Source organism: Hirundo rustica, chromosome 2 (genome assembly GCF_015227805.2).
Source record: "Hirundo rustica isolate bHirRus1 chromosome 2, bHirRus1.pri.v3, whole genome shotgun sequence".
Taxonomy (NCBI): Eukaryota; Metazoa; Chordata; class Aves; order Passeriformes; family Hirundinidae; genus Hirundo; species Hirundo rustica.
Window position 1 is genome coordinate 44,677,035 of NC_053451.1, and position 25,623 is coordinate 44,702,657.

The 25,623-nt window shown below is 40.2% G+C and overlaps 1 protein-coding gene across 1 annotated transcript; it reads left to right on the top strand.

Moving 5' to 3' along the window:
- The first annotated feature begins 125 nt into the window (after positions 1-125).
- MPHOSPH8 (M-phase phosphoprotein 8) lies at positions 126-25,235 on the top strand. Its single transcript, XM_040055229.1, has 14 exons — positions 126-225; positions 940-1,352; positions 5,100-5,213; positions 6,156-6,998; positions 9,887-9,983; positions 11,656-11,781; positions 11,868-11,956; positions 13,094-13,234; positions 14,032-14,118; positions 16,080-16,234; positions 19,655-19,809; positions 21,082-21,209; positions 21,858-21,941; positions 22,877-25,235. The coding sequence occupies exons 1-14, from the start codon at positions 126-128 to the stop codon at positions 22,916-22,918; spliced, it is 2,574 nt and encodes an 857-aa protein (XP_039911163.1). The 3' UTR covers positions 22,919-25,235.
- The last annotated feature ends 388 nt before the right edge of the window (positions 25,236-25,623 follow it).

The window sequence follows — 25,623 nt, forward strand, 5'->3', positions numbered from 1 at the left end:
ACTAAGAAACCCTACCAATGCCACAGCAGGATCTTGTCCTGAGACGTCCATGTACACCTTTTTTGTGCATTTCTTCAAATGCTGAGGGCAAAGAATACCTTTGATCCAACAAATCCAAATGGAAGATGCTGTATTTGGATTGGGGCAACCCCAAGGATGAGTACGGCCTGGGAGAAGAACTCACTGAGAGCAGACCTGCTGAGAAGGACTTGGGGGTGCTGGTGGGTGAGAGGCTGGACACGAGCTGTCAGTGTGCACTCACAGCCCAGAGAGCCAAACGTGTCCTGGGCTGCATCCAATGGTGGGCAGCAGGGCCAGGGAGGGGATTCTGCCCCTCTGCTCTGCTCTGCTGAGACCCCACCTGCAGTGCTGCAGCCAGCCCTGGGCTCCCAGCACAGGGAGGACAGGGACCTGCTGGAGCGAGTCCAGAGGAGGGACACAGGATGATTAGCGGGATGGAGAACATCTCCTGTGAAGAAAGGCTGAGAGAATTGGGATTGTTCAGCCTGGAAAAGGCTCCAGGGAGAGCTTGTAGCACCTTCCAGTACCTAGAGGGGGATTACAAAAAAGAGGAAGATTGACGGGCAGATAGCGATAGGGCAACGGGGCATGCTTTTAAACTACAAAGGAAAGACTTTGATTAGATGTTAGGAAGGAATTCTAAGGGTGGTGAGGCACTGGCACAGGTTGCCCAGAGAAGCCGTGGATGCCCTGCGGCTGGAAGTGTCCAAGGCCACAGAGAAGCCGTGGCTGCCCCATCCCTGGAGGTGTGCAAAGCCAGGTTGGGCCGGGCTCTGAGCACGCCGCTCCCGTGGGAGCTGTCCCTATCCATGAGGGATCTGTCCCCATCCACGGGCGGAGCTGTCCCTACCCATGAGCGGAGCTGTCCCCATCCATGCCCGCAGCTGCCGCGGAACGCTCCCTGAGGCGCCTCCCAAGCCCCGCCCAGCGGCGGCCGCGCGGAGGGCACGCGGCCCCGTGCGTCACGGGCTGCGCGCGCGGCCATTGGCCGTGGCGGGCGCTGCCCCGCCCCCGGATGTCAGCCCCGCCGGTGTCGCGGCCGCTTTGCGCCCTTGTCGTTTGAAACTCGGCCCAAGATGGCGACGGCGGCCGGGAGCCGGGCCGAGGCGGCGGCCAGGCTGGAGGGGGCGGAGGGAGAGGAGGAGACGGCGGCGGCCGCCGCGGCGAAGAATGAGGACGGGGGAAAAGACGGCGGCGGGGCGGGCAAAGCGGCGGGTGTTGCGGCGGCAGCCGGCGGGGCGGCTGGCGGCGGCGAGAGCGAGGTGGACGAGGAGGAGGACGAGGAGGACGTGTTCGAGGTGGAGAAGATCCTTGACGTGAAGAAGGAGGGGGTGAGTGCGCGGGTCGCTTACAGTGGGCGAGGAGCACGTGAAAAGAGTAATCCCGTTACAATTGCGATGTAAAGCGCGTTGTTGTGCAATGAGGCTTTTTTGTCCCTTGTTCCAGATTCAATCCCCTCAGCTAAAGATAAGTCTTTACTAAGTTGTTGGGTTTTGTCTGCATTTTTAAACCGCTCTTGGCTCTTAGGGCTGAACTGCGGTGCTATTTTGATGTGAAGTGTTTTAGTGCGGAGATGGCCAGCGTTGAATATAACTGAGAACTTAGAGGCGTTTTCAAGGTATGTTGCCAGGAACCGTGTTCACAGACAGAAAACGGGGGAAGACCTTCTAAAATAATAGTCCTCTCCTGATTAAATTAATAAGCAGCAGTGATCCTGCATTGTTTAAACTGAAATACCAGACCTTGATTTGTTTCTTTGTAAGCAACCTAGACTGGTTGAGGTTCCTGAAAAATTTTCCTAAACTGCAAATAGAAAAAATAATTAAAATAATTAACACGGGGGTGGTTTATGATTTTGTGCCTGAAAGATTTTTATTTTAACTAATTCATGTTTTTTTATTTTGGGCTTCAGTCAGGTACGTGACATTATAAAATTCTGTCAATTCTATGTAAAAGGTCAGAGTCTTGAAACCCTTAGGCTGGAGAACCTTCAGATCAGCATTTTCTTCGATATTTGTGATGTTATTAAATTGCACCTTATCTGAGATATGCTGATGTCTTAAGATTATGTTATGCTTTCAGGTTAATACAGTATTTATAGCTTTGCCTGTATGAAGTGTTGGTCAACATAAGTCAGGCTTGAAAACAAGAAACAAGAGGATTAATTTAATTTTTTTTTTTTCCTTCTTTTCTTTCCATTCACCCCCAAGTGATGGAACTTGAAATCTGAAGGTTTAGGTGGTTGTGGTGGTGAGACATACCATTAAAGAGCACTGGAATACATCAAGTACCATCTCTTAAAGATGTCACTGGCACCTGCTGGTAACAGGGTGCCTCTTTTCCACCCCCTCCAGGCAAGCAGCACATTCTGAGCTCTGTGTGCTTAGTTTTCCAGGCGGGGTCAGCGCAGTGAGCTCCAGCGTGTGGGTGTCCCCAGCACACGTTGATCTTGGCTTCGTGTCGTGAGCTCCAGATGCGTCAGGTGCCCTCTCAGTCGCTCTGCAGCAAGGCCTGTGCTCCTGGGCTCCGCAAGTGCAGGGCAAGGCAGGGACTCACGCTCAGGTGTAGCTCCCGAAATGGCTGGGAAGAGGCGTGTGTCACCACGGAGTGAGTCAGTCAGCCACCGTGCAGGTGGCATGAGGCCGGTTGGGGTGTTCTGTGGGACAGTGGGACCCCTGGGGAGCCCGGCACAGAGCTGCTCCTCCCGCACACAGTGTTGCTGCCTCTGGGCCTGGCAGTGGCTGTAGGATGAGAGACAGCGCTCCTGGGTTGGGATCGGGCTGGGGAGTTAGACCTGTGGATCAATAAATCATTAACGTGTCCTACTTAGGAGAACAAGCAGTGAAGTTTGGAAATGTAGTCTCTCAGTGTATCTGTAAAGCCTTTTGTAGTGCGCCTCAGTTATACCTAAACAACAGGCTCTGGTGAAATTGTGATGTTGCTCAGTGGAAGTGGGAAATTTTAACTCTGCTGTTTAATGACGTGGTGGTACCCCTTTCCATAAGAGTTTGTTCTAGTTCTCACAGAACCTGAAGCAGTATAAAAATTCTTGGAAGTATTCTATTTTTTTCTAAGTGATAACAGGGAAAAAAAACCCCAATATTATGTGAATGAGTGTTGATAGGTGAGTGTAAGACCGTGTCTCTTAACTGTGAGAATCAGTCTTCACTTAAGAGTCCTCACTTAACATGAATTTTGTATCACTCTCCTAAGCTGCATTTTTCTGTCACTCTCTGTGTACTGGATGTAGTCGTTCAAGAGCCAAATGGGTTTGAATTTGCATTAGACTTTATTTTATGCAGCTTTCTCAGTTAATGAAAAAAGGACTTGTAGCTTATTTGGTACTTGAGTTACAAGGATGTACCTAACTCTGCAGCTAGCAAAAGTCCTGCATCTGAAAGGAAATAACCCTGTGCCACCAGGCAGGTGAGAGTCAGCTGGCTAGGATGCAGGTTTGCAGGAAAGGAGCTGGGAGTCTCCACAGGCAAATAAGGTGAAGGTGAGTCAGCAGTTCTTGCAGCAAAGAAGGCCAGCAGCATCCAAGAGTGTAGCCAGAAGATGAAGAGATGCTTCATTTCTCTTCTCAGACTGCTGAGAAGCATCCTGACTACTGTGTGAGCTCCCCAGGACAGAAGAGACATGTGCATAGCGGAGAGAAGGGTAATGAAAACAGTGAGGAAGCTGAGAGCTGGATTTGCTTTGCCAGAAGAAGAGAAGAATCAGGGGAAATCCAAGTAATATCTGTATCTAACAGGAGGCTGTCGAGAGGACAGAATCAGATCCTTCTTGGGGGTGCACAGGGAAAGGATGAGACAGGCAGCGGACACAGGCTGGAAGACAGGGAAGCCTGCACAGACACCCTGACTTGGCAGATTGGGCAGCCTGATGTAAGCAGTCCTGCTTTGAGAGGGAATTTTACTTGTTCTGGAGATCTCTGATAACCTAACATGCTCTGTGACTATCACGAGAAGGTTACTGGTTGCTTATTTTGTAACCCCCAACAGAAGAAAAGAGGAGAGGGGAATATGATTTTGAAAACTTAATTCCTAAATCGAGAGAGATGGGTTAAGCTGAATTTTAAGAGAAATGTTAAATTAATATAGTTTATTTAATATGTTTGAATATAGGCTCTTTATTTATTTAGATGTCTGTGAAGCAAAATACAGAAGATTGTAAATTGATTAGTTGGTTGCTGAAGCTTAGTGGGATGTGTATACACTTGGTTAAAGGTTAATTATGCTCAGGTAAAAATTTATGCATAGACTTTTAACAGTAAGTGCCAATTGGCAATTCTTCTGAAGCTTGCTTTCTCCAGGCTTGGTTAGCACTGTAGGGTCTTTCAGAGCATTATCAGTCCATGTTTGAAAGCGAGAGGTACTATTTTGCCTCTCCAAGGGCGCTTTCCTTAGCACATTCACTAAAAAATTAATTTTTTAATGGTAAAGGATTTCATAATTTAGTAGAAAAAACTAGATAGAAACTTCAAGGTGCAATTTCGTCCCACTGTGAAGTTCAATACTGTTGAAACAGTTGGTCTCAGATTTTTGTATATAATCTACCAAAATCTTTGTCACTCCACAGAGATGCACACACTCAGATTTTTGTCTAGGTTTAACTTGATCTCATTGCTGTTTTTTTTTTTCCTAATATTTGGTATTTCAGTTTATCAAAAATAGAATTTATTACAAAAATAGCATAAATTATAAATTCCAGTGTGAAACTTGGTGAATGGTGTTAGTTCATTAGAAGCCTTAAGGGTTTATATTAAGTTATTCAGCAAAGAGAAAACAATCAAGCTTAAAAATTTCATGGAAGAAGTATTAAAACTTTAAAAAATAGTTTCATAAGTGTCAGAAAACTCATTTTGATAAACTGACTGGGAATTTATGATGTGTACGTTGTAGCTGTGGTTCTGAACAACTATTTTATACTGCAAGTATTTTGGATAAAACTATTCCAACTACAGAAATACTGGTTTTTATATACACAAAATTGTATATCCACTGACATCCTCAAGAACTGACTAGCTGATGCAATACTATGTTGTGTTGTATTAAATGTTGTGATTTTTCTTACAGGGTAAAATTCTCTATAAAGTCCGGTGGAAAGGATACACCTCTGATGATGATACCTGGGAACCAGAGGTTCACTTGGAAGACTGCAAAGAAGTGCTTCTTGAATTCAGAAAAAAGGTTGTGGATAATAAGCCTAAACCTGTTAAAAAAGACTTACAGGTGTATTTCAGCTTCCAGTATCTTACACCGGAGATGTCGTCCCTGTCTAGACTCTGCTAATGAGAGGAGGGGAGAAGGGAAGGAATTTGAAATGTGGAATCAAGAAGACTTTAGGAATCTCATCTAAAACGGTTTTGTTTCTTGTGAAACTTAATATTATTGCTGTTCTCTGGTAGGGATTTTTTTGATGACAGGTTTGCTTGTACACTGAATCCATCTAAACTTCAGTTCCATTTCTGAGGGGACTATATAAGTAATGTACAGTCATTTTAGTTTGTTTTTGACAACATAAATAACATCCTTTCCCTACCCGCATGCATTATTGCCTTTTCACTGAAGCTGGACACACTATTCCAATCACCCTTCTGCTTTCTGTAGGAGATCAGTGGGTTTTAACATGTAATCATTAAGTTTGGTAAGAGAGGAATACAGAAATCTTAGATGCCAGAGGGAAGAATATGGCTTTTTTTCTTCTTTTTAACTGCTCAGTTAGTTTGAAAAAGCAGTGTAAGGATCCTTTTGGAAAACTGGCATCCTGCTTCTGGGAGACGTGTAGGTAAATCTTACAAAATCAGATCAATTATTTTTGATGTAAAATAGCTCAGGTTTAGTTCTATTCTGGAATCTGGTTGCTGGATGTGTAATTGGTTTGCTTGAATTGTTTGTGCATTGATTCTCATCCAAGCAGTTAGTAATGTAATTTAGGTAAGTAAGCTAGAATTGTATTATCACATTTTGCAATTTGGTAATGAGGAATGATCTTGGCAGGTATCAAGTGATTAAAGTGCTTAAAAATTGACTTTTCCCAAGCACGACCGCTACCATTTTTGTATGCTTTGTACCAAAGTGACAGATTACCGGGGAAGGAAAAACTTTAATTTTTTTTTCTTTATCTTTTAGAAACTATCTCTAAATGACGATATATTCGAAGCAGAGTCTGACAGCGACTGGCAGAGTGAAACAAAAGATGATGCTTCATCAAAGAAGAAAAAGAAGAAGTCAAAAGAGGGAGAGGATAAAAGTTCAGATGACTCGAAGAAGAAAAAATCTAAGTCTGGAAAACTCAAGGAAAAACCCATAACAGAATGTGAAAATTCCTCAGATACTTTGGCTTTAGATTCAAAGCCAAAAAAAAGGACTTTAGAAACTGAGGATCCAAAGGACCCAAAGAAACAAAAGAAAGAAGAAACTAAAGAAATCAAGAAAAAGAAGGGAGAAGTTAAAGATTTAAAAATAAAATCTAAAGAAGATTCTAAAGAAAATAAAAAACCACAGAAGGGGAAGCATGGAGATGTTCAGTTTGACTCAGGATCAGGCATTGTAGATGATTCAGTTTATCAAGGAACTGATAATGAAAATTCAAACATAAATTCTGAAAATAAAGACGAGAAACGAAAGGTAGTAAGTGGAGAAGAAAGATTGGAACCAGAAACTGATGAAAAAGGTGCTATTACTGATAAATGTCTTGATGGATCAGCAAGTAATGAAGATGATAGTATTGATATTAGGGCTAAAAGAAAGAAGAAAAAAATTCAGAAAGCAGAAGACTGTAGAGAAGAAGGTGGCAAAGCAGAAATTCAGGATACTAATTTAGAGAAGCAGAGCATGCACAAAAAGCAAACAGGTCAAGAAAAAGTACCGGGAGAGCTGGAGAAAGTGTCACCTGCTCCTTCACCAGTGCAGAGGGGTTTGAAATTGAGCCCTGAAGAGAGGGTGTGCAAGCCCACTGATTCCCCTGGGGAGGTAAGCACAGTTAGGGTGGGGGCTGGGGGTGATTATCAGTCATCTTTGAGGTACATATACCTCAAACCATGACTGTTCATGATGGCAAAGAGAAAAGTACAAATTGGAAAGGTACTGTATGAGCTGCATGAACTTAAAGAAACACCCACTGCACAATGTATAACAGAGACTGGGAAAGTTCTGGATTCTCAGCCCTCTAAAGGGGGGAATGCTTTAGGAGAGGAAAGCGTATTTAAATGTGAAAGGATAAATTTCTCCCATTTTACTGTGTCTTCTTAGAATGAAATTTCCTGCAACGCATGCTGTTGTTTCTAGCTGTGTTTGTGCCCACTTTCAAGAGTTTCCTCATTTGACTTTTTTATGCTTGTGTAGTAAGACAGAGCGGCATTGAGCAACACTTGCTCTCTCAGACCCAGCCATTCCTTTAGAGCTTGCATGTGGTGGCACTGAGACCTGAGAACTGGAATGCTGAAATCACTTCTAAAGCCCAGGTCTCTCAGATAATTGTGTGGCAGGCTTGTCTTGTTAGAATTCCTGGAGTGCTTACAGGAAATGCTTTGTTTCGTGACATGGTTTCATATTAAATAGAAATGCTGTACCTGTTGTAAGAAATGAGCTAAGCAAATACCAGGATATTTATTTTTCCTTATTAAATACAGCAGTGTTTTAAGAAAAGCAGTATTGTTAAGGCAAAAGAAAAAAATTATGACAAAAATAAATGTTTTTTGTAATGTTTCTGGGAATATAAATTCTTTCAGCTGCTTCAGCCTGTTCTAATACAGTTTGCAGTTTTCGTAAAACATTGGCTGCTCAGAGCAGCCATGTTCTGATTTAACAGGATTGCAGCCAAGGCACCCTGATAATTACTGGACTATATCCCATTCTGAGTCCATAATTCCATGGTGGAGAGTTTCTTCTGCAGGCTCAGCAGTGGTCCTCTGCTTTTGATTGTTTTTTGTATGGAGTAGGTCACCTTAAAGAAGTTATTCTGGGGATAAAGAATTATGTGGCATAATCTCAGAGTAGAGCTACACAAAAGTGTTTTTGTAGGATCTTAGTGGTGAAAGCTCTGGAAAACAAGGAATTACTCTGAGGCATAGGTCAGTTTCAGAAGGCTATTTAATTAATTGAAATTATATGGTCCTTTATTACCCAAATGTTTTACTTGTAGTTCAAGGCTGTAGTGCTTGTGAGAGAGAGAGACAAGAATAGGAAAACTGTTTGGAATTCTGTTTACCTGTAGTATAAAAATCCTGTCCCCTTGACCATGAATAAATGAGCAGCAGAGGAAAGTTTTTGCTTGTGAAAAGCAGCCCTTGAAAGGGTTTGCTTGTGGCTCTTGAGTCAGCATCCTCAGTAAGTTGTCTCTATGCTTTTCTCGTGGTCGTGCTCCGTGGAAGGTCATGCTCCAAGGTACCAGGAAGGAGTATGGAAGGCGTTCTGCTCTTTGCTTCTTTTGAATGTAGAAGGTTTAAGCAGTGTTTTCTGTAACTGGTTGGTTATTCTCTGGAGCATCTGTGGGTTTGGTGGAGAGTTCGCAGGGGCTTTCGTGTTTGCTAAGTTGTCGGCCCAAGCAGATGATGCCTTTCAAAGAAAGTCATCATGTGTATTTCAGGTACCTTCCTTTCCATATGTAACTCTGGTTATAGAGCAGCAGTCATGTCAGTTTATAACAATATTTTCTGTTTGGGGTCAGTTTGCATGCTGAACCATTCCTTCCATTTCATTTGCCTCCAAAAATAAATGTGTATGTTGTGCATCTGATTAACATTAGAAATCTGGAATAGAATTCAGGATTACTGATTTTAACAGCCCCACTGTAGCAAATGCCTGGTAGTCCCTTTAGTTGTGGATTTCCTCTTAAATACTGAGCATCTGGCAGGATTAACAGCTGCCTGTGTTAGCATTAATCACGTCAGTGATCAAAAGCTGAGGTTTGTGGAGGGAGGGGAGGCAGTGAGAAAAGCAATTAAATGTCTCAGCTCGGCTAATACATCATGATACACCAAATTAATCTGGTTTAATTAAGGTTTTTGCTATTTCAGATGGTAGAATATATATAAGTTTTTGTGAGCACTTCTTTTGGGGCAGTTTTTCAGAAAGATAGTGCTACTCCCTGTGCCAGGTTAGTGTCAGAGGCTGATAAAAAACCATGCCAAGGAGCCTTGTCCAACCTACTCTGCAGTGAATTTGCTGAGTGGAGAGGGATTACAGGAGGAGAAAGGCAAACTTTGGTAGAGACAGTTGAATTCTATTTTGGCAAATTTGATTATATATTTACATCTACAGTAAGTGTTTTCTGTGATATTAGATGCTGCTAAGCTTGGACTTCTGCAGGGATATCATGAGTTTGGGTGGATTTTGCTGAGTCTGTTTTCCAGAAATACCCGTTGCTATAACGTTCTGTCTGTGTAAATTGGAAAGCTTGGAACCTTTTGTGTCCAACTGTCAAATTTTCTCAGTTGAGGTTCAAGTCAATGCTATCCTAATGCTTCAAATATGGTGCTACAAAATTGTTAAAGGCTCTGAAATAATTACCTTCTATTCAGGTTCACTATTTGGAACAAATGAAAAGTTCATAATTTTGTTTTCCTTCAGAGTGCTGTTTTTGTTGTATCTGCAGCTCTTCCATAAAGTAAGTTGATTGACTGGGTTGCAGTAAAAATATGAATTGAAGTTCAGAAAATAGTACCTCTACTGTTAGGGAAGAAGCCTTCACACACTTAACTCCTGTCTCATTGTTTAATTCTTAGGAATGTCTACAAGACTGTTGCATACAGGTTTCAGTAGTATTAATTATAAATATACTTTATTGTTGGAGTTTTGAAAGGAGTTTATTTTCTATTTTTTCTCTATCGCTGAAATTTGATCTTTGTTCTCAATTTTAGGAAAAAGAAGTAAAGAAAACTGAAATTAAAGAAAAACCTCAAAAGAAAGAGTCTGAAAAAGAAGAAAAAAACAGAAAAGAACAGAAAGTCCTAAAAAGTAAGTGGTAACTTTGAAACAGAGAAAGGAGTGACCCTTCAGGGCATTCTCTTCTTATTTCTATAAGGGCAGATATTGTGTAATTTTGTAACACGCACACTTCCACACACCCCAGAAGTAAGGAATTCTGTTTTTATTTTAGGAGGCAAAAGTCTTCTGCTCAATGGCTTTGCTAATACATGCTTTATGAGAATGTTATATATTCATGTATGTGCTTCATGTATGAAGCACAGAAGTATCTAGAAGTCTCTGACATTTTTGTAGACAAGTCATGATTTTGCCCTTTTTAATTTAATATTGACAACTGTGCTTCTCTGGCATGTAATAGTAATTTTTTTTTTTTTTTAAGAGGAATTCATCCAACTGTTGGCTATTTTCAGAAGCATTCTGACAATAGGATGTGTCTATCTAAATATATCTTTTATATTTAGAAAAAACAGTAGAGGTTCCCATCAGACAAACATCTTGCCTCCTGCCACAGAGACGAGTTACATTATACAACCCTGGATGATTAGATACACAGCAAAAATTGTCTGTTTCTGTTCCTAATAGTATAATGGATTATTAGTGTTACTGCTCTTGATCTCAGAACAACTCTGGATTATTTTTTTCAGAATACATTCCTTCATTAGAGAAACACCTTTTTCTGAAAGTGGCATAGTTGCTTACAGTGCTTAAGGAAAGTAGTAAGAAGCAGAATGATTAATGTTTGTTTCTGTGCAGCACTTGTCCTTTGTTTGGTCATCACAGATACTGAGCCGTATTTTAGAAACAGTAATTTATGCACAATTCTAGACTGCATTTCTTCAGAGGAGGATGGTTCTATGTTGAAAGCAGTCAGAACTCAGACTTGCCAGGGCAGGTGGAGGTGGACTAGCTCTCCCTGACTTTTGTCTTAGGTTAAGCCTGCTCCTGTGCTCCAATATTTAACAGAAAGAGAACAGATCTTTTCTAAATGGTTGCTGGTAATTTACTTAAATTTTGTTATGTAATAGTCTTTAGTGGCTCAAGTAGGCACTTGTGGTAATTGTGTTAATATTCTAGGCTTTAAGGTCATCAGAAGTGCATTTGAGTTGTTTAATGTACTTCAGAAGAAAAAAAAAAGTAAATATTATGAGAATAACTGCAAAAGAGAAGAATCTTTGCTAGAATATAAATTCATAGAAGAATTAAAAGAACAAGGTGTACAAGGAAAGGAGATGTAGCAGACATGTAAGAGATGAAGCAGACACATGGACTTGCATTGCTGCAGAAGCTGATTGAGAAGTACTGGCTGTGTGTCAAATGCGGAACACTGGTAGTTGAGATTTTCTTCATTCCTCCTTGCATCTCTAGTGCTCCAGTTTTCTTTTGAAACTCACTGATACCTTTTCAGTGTGTTTCCAATGCTTCTGCTACTAAAGTGATGGAGTGTTCACCTTTCCATAATCACTTCAACCTTATTTATTCTGACAAATTAACAGTTTCTTTCAACTAAAAGCATTTTATGTAGCCTTTGCTACTGAGGACCATTCCAGTCTGACTGCCAGAGTTTATTTGAATGGAAAGTAGCAGTAGTTGTTTGTTAAGCTGCTGATCATTGAGGCAAGGGCAAGCATTTGTTAGCTTGAAAATTTACAATTTGTTACTTATCTTACATGTTTTTTCTTCCATAAAATTAAATTCATGATAGATGGCAAGCAGCAAGTCCTGAGTTTGGGTATGGACATGCAGTTAGAATGGCTGACACTAGAAGAATTCCAGAAGCATCTTGATGGAGAAGATGAGAATCATGTATCAACAGAACCAATATCAAGTGGTGAGTATTTCTGGGGAAGAAGGGGTATTTCTTAGCTGACATTTATAAGGGAAATATCTTATAACAGCATTGAATTTGTTTTCTAGCTCTCCTGAGAGATGCTGTTAAAAGTGGAGACTACATGACAGTGAAAATGGCACTTTCTTCAAATGAGGAATATAATTTGGATCAAGAGGTAATTTTTGTGCAGTAGAAGTATTGTAAGACAGTAGGAGGGAAGAATATGAATTTGGATTTGTTTGAAAAGCTTTCCCCTCTTGTGTTGTAGCAGATTTCCATCTCACCTAGGTAAAAAAGCACAAGGTATCAAAAAGGAGTACAGACTTGGAAGTTTCAGTACTTGTTATCCATTTCTTCCCAGAAAAAAATAGTTTGATAGAGCCATCCCAGTTGCTTTCCAGCCAAATTGCCCAGTGTATTTAACTGACCAAATGTGAACTTTGCATGCTGCTAGGAACAATAACCATAAGTTTAAGTGGCTAAACTGTAAAACATTGTACATGGGAAATAACTCTAAAAACCCCCAAATACCTGAAAGTTGTTTGACACACCGGGACCACTTCACGATTAGTTTTCTGCCAGTTTGTGTTCTTTTTCATCAGCTGTGTTCTTATTTGGTTTACTTTCAAGAATCTATTTTCCTGCTGAGTAGTGCTGTAGTTCCATTTGTGAGTTTAAAATCTCCAATACTGATATTTTCACTGGTAATCTTGTGTAGTTGTATTACGTAGCATTTTGAGAACTCCACATTATGCTAAGACTTCTGAGGCGTCAAAGAGAAGATGCCAAATGAACTGATGATGCCAGCATGTGTTCTGTGAGTTGTAAGATCTGGTGAAAGATGCAGGAATGAGTGAGGAGACTGGCTGGTCACAAAGTGTCTTTTTGCTTACCCTCTGATAAAATCAAAAAGCAATGTTGTGGGGAGCAGCTGCCTTGAGCCATAGTGGTTTTTCTCCAGGGGTGCTAACTTATGTTTCCCAGAGTCTTGCTGTTTTCCCCACCCTCAAATACCTTACAGCTTTTCTCCCCGGTTCGTTCTGGTTTTCCTGCTTCTCGTTCTGGTCCTCAGAACTGCAGCGAATTCTGCAGATTGTGAAGCTCAGAGTGTGAGACCTGCGGGCCAGAGAAGTGGGAGGTGGTGTTTGCTGGTATCTGGCAGCCACGTGTGTGTGAGTTCTTGTGCCAGGGAGGGAAATCTTTGTGAAACACGTTGATACATTTGAAAGTTTTGTCTTGAAGCTTTGATTTGTCTTGAAGTATTTCTTTGCGTTACTATTGTTTTTTGTAATGGCGGTGATTCTTGTTCCAGGACCCAAGTGGAATGACCCTGGTGATGCTTGCTGCGGCTGGAGGGCACGACGACCTTCTGCGGGTGCTAATCAGGAAAGGAGCTAAAGTTAATGGCAGACAGAAAAATGGAACAACTGCATTGATACATGCAGCTGAAAAGGTTGGCTTGGTTGTTGTGTTTGTGGTTCTGGGCTCTTTAGCTTACATTTAAAGGTGGTACACAATTCTTTACCTTTGGATGATGCCTAAAATAGTTAGCAAGATACAGCAGGCTGACCTAAAATGCATCATTTCAGCAGCTGTGGTTATTGTAGTGGTTATTGTGTAGATCACAAACCCTGTCCTGAAAAGAGAATATCTTAGGAGGAAAAGTGGTGGCAGAGGGTATCTCTGAATTTTTTGTCTGTTAGGAGAGCTTAAGTTCTTGTGCTAGAATTGCATGTTATGATGTCTGTCTACCCCGGATCCAAATTGGAGACACTTAGAAAGAAGATCTGTGATGAAGCAGGACTTGTTATTTTAAAGCAGTTGGGCAATGGGCACAGCTCTTCCCACACTAAGACCAGCTAAAGCAGTAAGTTAGAGCAAGTCAGGGTTTCATGGGTGCACTCTTCTGCTCAGGCTGGTCTGTGTGCTTCCCCAGGTACAGTAGACAGAAAGCCAGAAGGGAGCCTCATTCCACTTTGGTAGCAGATGCAGATACACTGCTTCCTTGCTGTCATGTTTATTGCAAGATTTAGAAAAAAAGTAGGAATTGTAAATAACTAGGGCTATCCACTTGCCTAAGTCTGAACTGCTCTTTATTAGCCAGGGGAGACAGCAATGTTAATTGTGCCATGACTCCTGTTTTGAATTCTATGGATGAATTTTAAGTAAATGTCATTTTACATTCTGAAACAAAACCAGAATATTTTTTACTTACTTGTGTTGTGGTTTTGGTTTGTTTTTTTCCCCCAGAATTTTCTAACAACAGTAGCCATTCTTCTGGAAGCTGGAGCATATGTGAACATGCAGCAGAGCAGTGGTGAAACTGCCTTAATGAAGGTAAATTCTGTGTTTGTCCTTTCGTGGTTCAATAGGAATACTTTCACCAAACTAATAAAATGTAAAAACATATTTGTAGGATTCATTTCAGGAACATGTACCATATTTGAAATAAAAATACTATGCATGGTTACTCTAAGCAGAGTTTTAATCCCTTTCTTTAATGTACTGTAATATTTAAACAAGAAACACAGATGCCTTCAGCATGCAATGCTAAATGTGGCTCATCATCCTTTTCCTTTTGTTTGGCTCAAAGAAATGCTGATGTGGTCTTCCAGCTGAGATACTCAGATTTTCAGCAGGAAGAGAAAAATTCCCAAAAGGAGAATCTTTCACATGGGTGTTGCTGTGATTGACACTTGCTGTTTTATTGCAGGCCAGAAATAAAATGGCCATTTTACAGTCTTATTCCCAGTGCTTGTTCTGCACCATTACTTCCCAGTCACAAAGGAAATTTTTAATTTTGTTGTATTGGGAAAATTCTAATACTCTTATAACAGTCTGGGCTTTTTTTTCTTTATGTGGATGAATTTCACTGAAGTTCCCCTTTGGATAAACTTGCTATATTTATATGTAGGCTGTTTGTGTAGTTTGTTTGTCAAAGAGGTTACAGAAGCTTTCCTGCCCAGACAATGTGGTGTTGTTTCTGTTCTGCCCTGTGTGAGGCTTAACAAGTGTGGGGATTTTGCATTTTCTCTGAAGACAAAAACTCACTTGTGGTTTCCTCAGCCGCTTCAGTCCAAAATCTCTTCATAATTTGGCCACTTCCATGAAACTCAGTCTTGACCTTCATTGTTTTTAAAGTTTTTATTACTCTTTGATGCACAGCTATACAAACCAATTAGCCTATGACGACTTATTCCAGGTGTTTGTTTTGCAGTCTAGATCCAGAGATAGGATCTTCATTTCCAGTAACTTTCTGGGACAAGGTTAGCCCTCTGGATAAACATATGAATGTGTTTATAAAGTCACTCTTACTTAATCTGAGGACTTTGAGCATACTTTTTTTAGGAGAGAGAAAAGATCATAGTGCTTGATTCCTTTCTGTCAGGTGGTGTGAGATTTTTCTGAGTTTTTTGGTTTGAGGAAGGCAGGGGTGTTGTTCTTCTTATGGAAGATGATGGAATGAAGGCACAGATCAAAATTCAGAGGAGAGATAAATTTCAGAAGCTGTCTTCTGAAAGTCTTACAGAGATAAAAATGTGACACTTGTGCCCTTCCCTCATTTATGTGAGTGAAGTGTTTGAAAACAAGTGACCAAGAGCATGTGTTTGCTTTCTTCGAAGTAAAACTTTTTTAGATTTTCCTGTGATTTTTAAGTCTGTGGTTGATGTGCCCTGAAATTCTTGCTGCAAGTGACAGTGAACAGCTTTGGACATTTATGCAGAGGATAACAGTGGCAGTCTGGCACAACTACGTACCAGTCTGGGACAAATTCTGTAAATTTACTGCATACCCAAATTACCATTTTAACTGACGTGCATAAAAAACCAGGCACTTGGAAATGTTTCTTTAATAATTTCTTAATAGTTCTATAAAAACATTTATTCAGTTAAACAATTGCAATAAAATTTATAGTCACTGAACTCCAGCAAATTGGATATTTTCACAGAACTTTTGGGGTTTAGGTTTTTTTGGTTGGTTGGTTTTTTTGTTTGTTCTGGTTTGGTTTGGTTTTTTGGTTTTGTTTTTAGTTTTTTTTCTAATTACGTCTGGTAATCCTGAGGGTTGCTGCTTCTGTAGGATTGAGTCTGTAGTACTGCCTGGATAAAGTATTTATGGAGTGTGTTCCTCAGTTTCAAGTTGTGTTACCATTCACAGAGCAAATAGTTAAATTTCTGAATTGTAACTGATTTTGGATTTTCATTTACTTCTGCAGTTCTGCTTACTCTCATGTTCTGTTCTGTTCTAATGGGTTTGTTACTGTTTCCTGTCCTTCGACCTTCTCCCTTTCCACACAGGCTTGTAAAAGAGGGAATTCTGATATAGTGCGGCTCATGATTGAAAGCGGAGCCGACTGCAACATTTTGTCCAAGCACCAGAACAGTGCCATGCATTTTGCTAAACAGTGCAATAACACACTGGTGTATGAGCAGCTCAGGAACCACTTGGAAACGTGAGTAAACTCTGCTTGCAAGTTTGTTCTGCTGATGTTTGTCGTGCTAGACGTGTCTTAAGTCTGGTTTAAGTTAAGGAAAATGTCAGGAAAGAAAATAGTTCTGATGTGAGGAGAAAGCTAAACTAACAAATCATGAGAAATCAAAATTATATGAGCTAGCAGAATTGGTATGCGCTTGCTCAAACACTGAGTAAAAGCATGGAAGGAAGAAAAAGGTAATTCCTAGGAGTGAAAGATTCCTTTAATTTAAGGTACAGCAATCATGAAAACTTAGAAGTGTATAAGCACTGGACCATTGAATGTAAGCTCTTAGTAGAGCATGCCTTGCTAAATAAAATACCTTGCTAGAAAGCATAGGAAAAATCAAACAAAAGAACATCAAGCAGAAACACCATGAACAGTCTGTGCAGGCAGTTGTGGTGTTGCTGGACCTTGAAACATCAGCTACGAGCTGAAAGTGCCAAGGATAAAGCTTTCGTGCCAGTAGGTGATGGGTATCATCATCATCATCATGCAGAATGACTGAAGAGCAGTGCAGTGTATGTGACATGGGAAGTGCTGGTGTCATATGGTCATGTAAAAATATACTGAGCTAAACTGAGACAAACATACACAGAAGGAGCAAGCTCTTCAAATATCCATTTGGAGTGCTGTGGGTAATGTATATGGGCAGAAAATTATAACCAGCAATCTCTAAACTTTCGTAAGACCCAGGGGGGGTCTCAGGGCTTCTGGAGCAGGTGACATTTTGCCATGAAAGCATAGTTAGTGCTGAAAGAACACTGTCTCAGTGCAAAATTGTTTTCTTGTTTCATGATGATTTAGTCCTAGTGTTTCATCTGTGTAATCTGAGACAATCTGTCAAGAAGATTACAGTCTAAAAAAATTTACTCTCTTCCAGTGTATCGAAAGCCCTGGCTGTTTTCTGCCTCTTATCTCTTGTGTTTCCCATCAGCTGACTTTTTAAGTCTGTCTTTACAGAAAAGGTCTTGTAATGCTCAGTGTTTATCAATCAAAGAACACCTGAAGTGATAGGGTAAAGGAGATGGAGTCACACTGGTTTTAGTGGTTCCCAGTGACTGGAAGCTGCAGTGGACACAAACTGGAACACAGGAGGCTACCTCTGAGCATCAGGAAATACATTTTTCCTGTTGAGCATGATGCAGCGCTGGCACAGGCTGCTCAGAGGGGTTGTCAGGTCCTTGGAAACTTTCTAGAGATACCTGGACATTGTGAGGTTTCTGTCAGCCCACTTGTCAAGCCTGTGGAGGTCTCTTGTGGACGACAGAAATACACCAGAGGCTATCAGCCACTCCTCCCAGTTTTGTCTCATCTGCCGAAGTGCTGAGGGTTCGCTGCACCATCCTCTGGGTCGTTAATGAAGATGTTAAACGCGACCAGATCCGGTATTGATCTCAGGGCTGCACCAGCAGTGGTTTGTTTCCAGCTAGATTTTGTGAAACTGATTTTTCCTGAAATAAAGTGTTTGGATCCAGTTTCATATCAGGAGGAAAATATTCTGATGCCACTGTTTTTATTGCCCTGTAAAGTTTGTCTGAGATATTGTAGATCACTGTATCAAAGTTCTGTCCTGAGCAGGTGAACACTATAAAGAATGTTTTTCTCTTGTAGAATGTTAAAAGGAAAATAAAAGTGCTGAAAGCATAAAAGCTAAGAATTATTTTTCAGAAATTAGAAACCTGTTAAAGTGAGCAGGGGCAGCTGAAGTGGGTGAATGAAGTATGCTGATTCTTTCCTAGGGAAGCAAATCATGACTTGTTAAGGTTTTGAAGGCAACAGCAAGCAGATAGATAAGTGATCTAGTATCTGCTGTGTAGTGAGACTTTGTCACTCGTTCACTGTCTGATGCCTTTCCAGTTTGTTTCCTATTTGACATCTGCCACCTTCAGTTTTGGCTAATCTGAATAATAAGTTTTGGAAGATCTTGACCATGTAATTTTGTCAGTGAAGCGGCAGTTGAAATTAAACATTGATGATCTCAAAGTGATGTCTGGAGATATCACTGTGCTGATGTGAACTATTCAGGGAGTAACACAGCTCTTACTAATTCAGGAAGCTTTTAGACTCACTACCTGAAAATACCAGTTCAGTGCTTTTTGTCATTCAGAAAGGAGGACAGTATAGTAGTAGTGGAGCTGAAAGTAAAATGATTAAAAGGTCAAAATGTAAAATCAAGAAACAACAACAGAAAATAACCCAAAGCTGTGAGACGGGTTCTGCAGGACATCCTACTTTATGATATAGTGGTAAGTTTGAAGTGGAGGAATATTTTTGCACAGCAAAACTGAACCACGAATCTCGTAGTTTTGCAGTTGCAGAATTCTGTGGTCACAAATACCTAGGATTTTAGAAGGGATTAAGTAGATCTGAAGAGATGTGATTTAGCTGCAGCTTCTAGTTTTGGAGGGCTCTTAATCAGATTGCTGGAAAATAGGACAGTGTACTAAAAAAGGACGACTGTTTAATTTCTCATATTCAATACGGCTTTGTCAGGAATCTGGAAAACAGGCTACATGGACTTTGGGGCTTGCTTAGGCATGGCAGTTCTTGTGGTTTCTTTGCAGTGAAACACTGAAGTTTTAGATTCTGCAGATGATAGTTTCAGTCAGCAGGGTGGTGAAGTGTGCTCTGGATAATAACTGAAAAAGCTACAAGCTGCCAGAGGCGGGACCTCTGCTGTGCTAAAGCATTTAAAACCCAATTCTGACAAAACAGCTTTCTGAAGAGGATTACTGAGTAATCTGCCTGCAAATGTGCCAGACACCAGTGGGTGATGTGCTCTCTCTTTGAAGGCTGGGCTGCCACTCCCCCTGCCTACCTCACCACCCTCCCCAAAAACAAAGAAACCCCCCACATTGCCTATTTTAGTGGTAGAATGGCTACTTTTTCACTGGTTTATTCAGAGTTTAACTAGGAACTGCATTTTTCCAGCAGTATTGCCAGTAAAACTATACAGGGATGTACTTCTTTTATTTTTACTCGCAGGCAGCTTGGTAATTCAGTCAGGCTGGGAAAGTGGGGATGCCTGTCTAGCAACCAGGTATATATTGATGTTTCTGGGATTTCTTTCTGTATATAAAGCTTTCAAAATATGTGACTAGTTAGATTCTTTTTTTTAATCTACTGTAGTGCATTTGTATTAATGTTTTATATTTTTTATATAGTAGTTAATTTCACAAACAGATTGCTGATAAAATATTTTATTAACAAAGAATTGGGACCTGTGGTTCATCTGTGGATAAATGCTAGAGAGGAAGGCATTCGCTCCTGAAAACCAGGAATCTGAAAAAGTGATCTGGAATCTTCTTTTTGTGTGTGTGTCAGGTCTTACCAAGCCTATGTCTGGTAAAATAATTCACTCTGTGTAGCACAGGTCTCACTTGTTTGGTCTTTCAGGCTCTCAAAACTAGCAGAAGATACCATCATGAATTACTTTGATACTTGCCTTGCTTTGCTGGAGCCAGTGTTCCCAATTGCATGTCATCGTCTCTGCGAAGGGCCAGACTTTTCTTTGGATTTTAACTACAAACCTCCACAAAATGTCCCAGAAGGTAGGGAGGGGTTTGTTGTTGTGGGGGTTTTGTTTGTTTAAAAAAAATGGAACAGTATGTTTAAAGCATGTTGTAAATGATCGCCTATGCAAAATTATTTTTGTGTGACTTTGCAGTACATCACAGTAAGAATGCTCTGATTATGGAATATAGGGAGAGTAAATATATTTTGATGTATTATAGGTAGGGTTTGTGGGGGGGTTTAAGACTTTAATTGCTACGTACAGAGTGTCAGCGTCTTTCTGTTCATGGATTACATTAGCTCAGTGACAGGCATTATAGGAAAGGAGTGGTTTACCTTTACCTTGGAATTAATAATTCAGGAAAATCTAGGCTTACTAGATTACTAGAGAAGATCTTGTATTGGATTGTTTTATTTTATGGACAGTAGGTCACTTGCTGAGGGCTTGGAATGTAGTCCCAGCAGTGCCCTGAGACAAATGTAGTCTAGAAATACTAGGAAAAGGAAGCAGCTGCAGTTTTTGTTTTGCCCACAAACCCTTTGAAAAAGCTGGGAATCAAATTCCCAAGGTATTTGGAAATGTTTGTTTATTCTTCCAGAATTCAGATACTATTCTCTGCTGCTTGGCTTAGCTAAGTCATTTTTGATGAGTATATCAGGGAAATATTTACTGATACTGATTTTTCTTCAAGTGATAAATCAGTGTGACTATTAGAATCCACTTAAACTGAGATTGAAAGTGGGTATGTCTGCTCAGTGTTCTGGTTGTCAGAGTTGTTGCGTAAGTCTTCCAGTTCTTGATTATAGATATCCTATCTTACAGAATTGAGAAACTTTATGTAAGTTTATGTATTAAAATGAAGTATTTGTGGGTAGTTCAAGTTGCTGCTTATTGAATTTCAGTGCGGTTCATAAAGATCTATAATTGACTGGGCTCGGTTGTCTCTTCTTTTGACTAGACCCAAACCACACTCAATTCCATAACTCTCTGGGTAAACCTGAAACCACAGAAGTGAACTGTGCTGAGGACTGCTGTTTCCATTTTCATTCCTTTCTAATAGCCACATAAAATTGCTTCTGCTGTGAAAAGTCCTTAACCTGGTGACCAAGCCAGTTGCTTCTGAATCCACTGGCTTAAGAAATGTGATTTTTTGCATTTGTTAATATATATATATATATATATATATATACACACCATAAATGGTTTTTATTTATATGTATTTGCATCTGTCTTAAAAGGTCCGGTGTATGCAGTTCAAGATAATGGATCCCATTTCAAACTGATGTAACTGAATTGCCTTCCCTTTCAGGATCTGGAATTCTCCTCTTTGTTTTCCATGCAAATTTCATTGGTAAAGACATTACTGCTCGCCTCTGTGGACCATGCAGTGTACAAGCTGTGGTTTTAAATGACAAATTCCAGCTCCCTGTATTTTTGGTAAATCTTTTCATATAACTGATTGAGTGTAAAACTACTTCATAAAGTCTTTGTAGAGCAGCCTGGGAAGTCTTTGTAGAGCAGCCTGGGAAATCTCAGTGCTGTAATTTGAATTTACAATATTATGATGAAGCATACTTTTTATGATTATGAGGTTTTTCTGAAATGAAACTTAATTTTCTTTGGATATGGAAAGAACAATGAAGTTTGCCTGTACTAGATTCCGTAAAAATTTATGACTTAAGTGTCAGGGACATAGGGCTGGACAACCTTATTCGAGGTGGCCCTGCTCAAGCCAGGGGTTGGATTAGATGCCCTGCAGAGGTGCTCTCCAGCCTTCTGTGATTCTGGGACTGAGGTTTCTTCTATAATTGACCAAGCTTCTCATTTTTGAGCCAAGTAAGTTCTTAAAAACCTACCTCAAAGTTGTAATAATTAATTTCTGGGGTTTCTCTTTTAATCCATTAAATGCATCACTCTGCAGAATTTTGAAGTTCTCTTGTTTTCTTGGTTCATACCTCAAAAGTCCATACACAATGTTCTTTCAAAAACAGCATAGAGAAAATTATGTGTTCTGTTAGTCCTCTTACATAGGTCTTTCAGCCATAACCTACCATTAACTTTGTCCATTTTCTTTTTTACTTGTAGGATAGTCACTTTATTTATTCCTTCAGCCCTACTGCAGGCCTTAACAAGCTTTTCATACGGTTGGCAGAAGCTCCTACTGCCAAGGTACAAAATGTTCACAAAATTAAATGTGTTTGTTCATTGTACAGTAACTCTTCCACAGTCTGAATGTTTTACATTCATACAGCTTCTAGCTGCATGTTGCAAATGTAAAACTAAGGATTTTCCTCTGTCTCCTCATCCCAGTTTCCATCAGTTACAGTTAGATCCTGTGACATTGCCAGAACCTGGGAATATTGCCAAGGGTTAGTTCTGTTATAATTAAATGTTTTTATGGTGCAGTCAAAATAATTCATACACTAGGAAAAACGAAATGCTCCAGCTAAATATCTTCTCCGTTTGTATTGTGAATTTGTTGATTGAAAGAGACATGGAGTGGCCACCTCTTCTTTTTTTTTTTTTTTTTTTTTTTTTTTTTTTTTTTTTTTTTTTTTTGCATAGTTATTTTTGCTTGTGTGTTGGAAGGATTTACTGGGGTGTGCACCCTGCTTTTAAATAGTCTGTTGCATTTTACAGGTGGTTTGAGAAATACTCCCCACTGCATGTTGCAGTATGAATCCTGTTCTGGTAGCATTTATTTTGTCCTAGAAAGACACACCACTAAATTTTCCAGATATTTAGATTTAAAATTGCACTGAAATTATACTCTTAAGTATTTTATTGTACTTTCTTTTAATTTCTTTTTTAAGTGAAAAAATGTATATTCAGATGGAAGTATGTTTGTCTGGTTCAGCTTTGGGGCTAACTTGTTCAAACACCACCTGATGCTCTAGAATTCTACTGGAGTCCTCAAACAAGCCATCTGTATTTCAGTAGGGCTACTATAAACTGATTTTATTAAGGACTTTGTAATTCCTCTTTTTTCCTTTCTTAGTAAGCAATCGTGTGCCTTTTCTTGTGCCATTCCTACATTAGGAGCCTGTAACACAGTAATCACCTGTGGCCAGCACTGATATGGAAACCTTTGTTTGCTTTTACAGGTAAAGCTGCTCATAGGAGCTTACAGAGTGCAGCTGCAGTGACCTCTGAGCATGAGTGGACTGACACTTTTTTGGATATACTTCCAGTTCCTCTCTTCAGAGACTGACAAAGCAGTTTGGAACTTTTTGGCACCACGCTCCGAAGACTCAGTTCCCAGCTTGCTGCTGCTCCTTGCAGTCACAAGAAGTGTGTGTTGAAGAGCAGTTGAATACGCTGCACTGGTGGGACAGGGTTGTCAGCTTTTTTTACTTTGTACAGATGTAGATGTAAGTATTTGTGCCAATACATAGGAATTCTGTTTTTCTTTAACTTGTGGAGTCCAGACTGCATATTTCAGCTTTTCCACAATGTGGAATGGTGCATATAAGAACTATTTAAGGTAAAGACATTTCATGTAATTTTTAAAGATCTTCTTCATTTGTAAACTAAAGTTTTCTACTTACTCTAACATTTTCTCTGTGAAATGCAGAATTGTCATATTATTGGAATGGGCAGAAATTACACTTTAAAATGACTGCATTAGATTTAACTTTTAAGTTGCTGAGGGCTGTGTTCTGGTTTAAAACTCCTCCTGTTTCTGTCTCTCAGTGAGACACCAGTTATGCTTAGAGTGGTTCCCTTTGAACAGAGTTCAGTCTGCGAGCATGAGCAAAGATGTGAACAGGCTCAGTTCACAGAAGGGTCGCAGTCAAGTTCCCAGTTACATCACTGGTCAAACCTGCTTTGGTATTAGAGAAGCAACTGGTAGTTTTACAGACATCTTAACTTTTGAGGTCTTGGGTCACATCTGGAATAACAAACACAACCTGAAAATAGCAAACCAGAAAATTTGTAGCTACCTTCAGTGTCCAGGCAGTGCTATTTGTAGGCAGGAAGATACCTAGAGAATTTCAGATGTCCTCAGCCTGCCAGGTGACAGAACATGTGTTGTCCTTTACTTCAGAAATTCAGCTCCTCAGTGCAAAAAGCTGCTATCTTTTTATTTTATTATTATTATATTATTATTTTATTTAAATGACCCATTTTATCAGATGACAGCAGTTTTGTAGTGGTCCTGTGCTGTAAAATATAAATGTAATACTTCTGCATGGAGTACAGAATATTTTTCTTTGTAAATCAACCACCATCTTGAAAGGTAGGAAAAACCAAACCGGATCGTGCCTTTGCTGTTCTAGTTGTTGTGTGTAGTTTACATGCCACTATGTGCCTATATTATTAGCAAAACTATTGTGCATAAATTCTTGATGATTTTGACTGCTCACCATCAAAATGGTGCAGCTGTATGAAGTATCCCTTTTAAGAATTTTCTTATTATCAAGTTCAGTGATTTTTTTTAATATAAAGTTCAGGTAACCAGTTTTTAAATCTTGGTTCTTGAAGTTTAAATCTTTCATATTTAAGAGATGCCAAATGAATAACAAAGGACGCCAAATTTGTGGAATGTCACATTAAGCTATATAAAACTAGAACAGCAGCATGACATACACTCATTTCTGTTTCGATTTAGAATAGTTGTTTATGTTTTTGCACAGTATTGATGAAATCTTAACAAATTTGGGTTTTGAACAGACTTTTGATACCTCCACCTCTCTGAAATATGTTAGATACCTCACTTTGCTAAGTGTGAACTCCTGAGACGCACGAAAAGCGCTGGCTGAGAATCAGGTATGTCGCTGCCAGCACTTGGGACTTTGTGTAGCTGAAATTTCAGTTGCTGTGCATTAACCCTGGGTGATGCATCAGGAGAGGGGCCGCTGGTGTTTCCTTGCGCTGGAATGCCAGGTTTCATCAGCGTGGCTGCCCCTCGCCCTTACTCCGGTGCAGGACGTGTGGCAGTGCAGTGTGTGTAGGACAAGGTCTGTACAGCACCTGCCAGTGGGGAATGCTGGAGCTGCTCCAGGTGGGGATAAAAGGTGTTTTGAAAAAATGTCCAAATGATAGAGATGGTATTTAGAAACTGTTGTACAGTCTAACCTAACAATGTCTCGTAATGCTCCAAGAGTTGATATAGCAACTAGTTTGTCAAAGGCTGTTGATTTGGGGGGATTGTTCTGTTTTTTAGCTTGAGGCACTTGGGAGAGAGGGAGGAGTTCTACAGGACATGGGAATGAAGTCTGAGTTTCATGATGCATTTATTAGAGATGGATATCTTGCAGCCATCTTTCTCTTTTAGCTGGCAATATAAATTCAGAATCCCTATTGAAGATGCATAAGAAGTGTACAAAAAGCTGTTTGAAACTGGGTTTTGTCCGTTTTTATTGTAATGTTTTTATCCAATTGCTGAAAAAGGTTTTGATGACAAAGGATGAAGAGAAAGTAGCTACAATAAAAAACGATTCTTTAGGCACTGTGGAGAAATACCTGTGAAGTACTTGCTCAGTTTCCTCTTGCTGCCACCAGCAAGGGCTGCAGCTGCAGTTCCCATGAACTGCAGTGGTAGCAAATGGTTCTGTAGGCTCAGGCTCCTTACCTTCACTGCTCCAGCACCAGTGCTGCTGCTCCTGGCTTCTTTTACAGGTGCTGAAGGTCGCTGGGTGATGAGCTGACCATGTCACAGGTCTTCTGTGCTTTCTGCACCCATTTGCAAAAACAAGATGGGTTTTGATCAGTCTGAATTTAAGAAAGCTGTTCCAATATGGGGAAGAGACAGCACAGCATTGCTCTGCCATCTTAGCCATTCAGGACTGGTACCATATGGTACTGGAAAACAGCCGGTGTAATGTCTTTCCTTAGGGTTAGGCTGTCA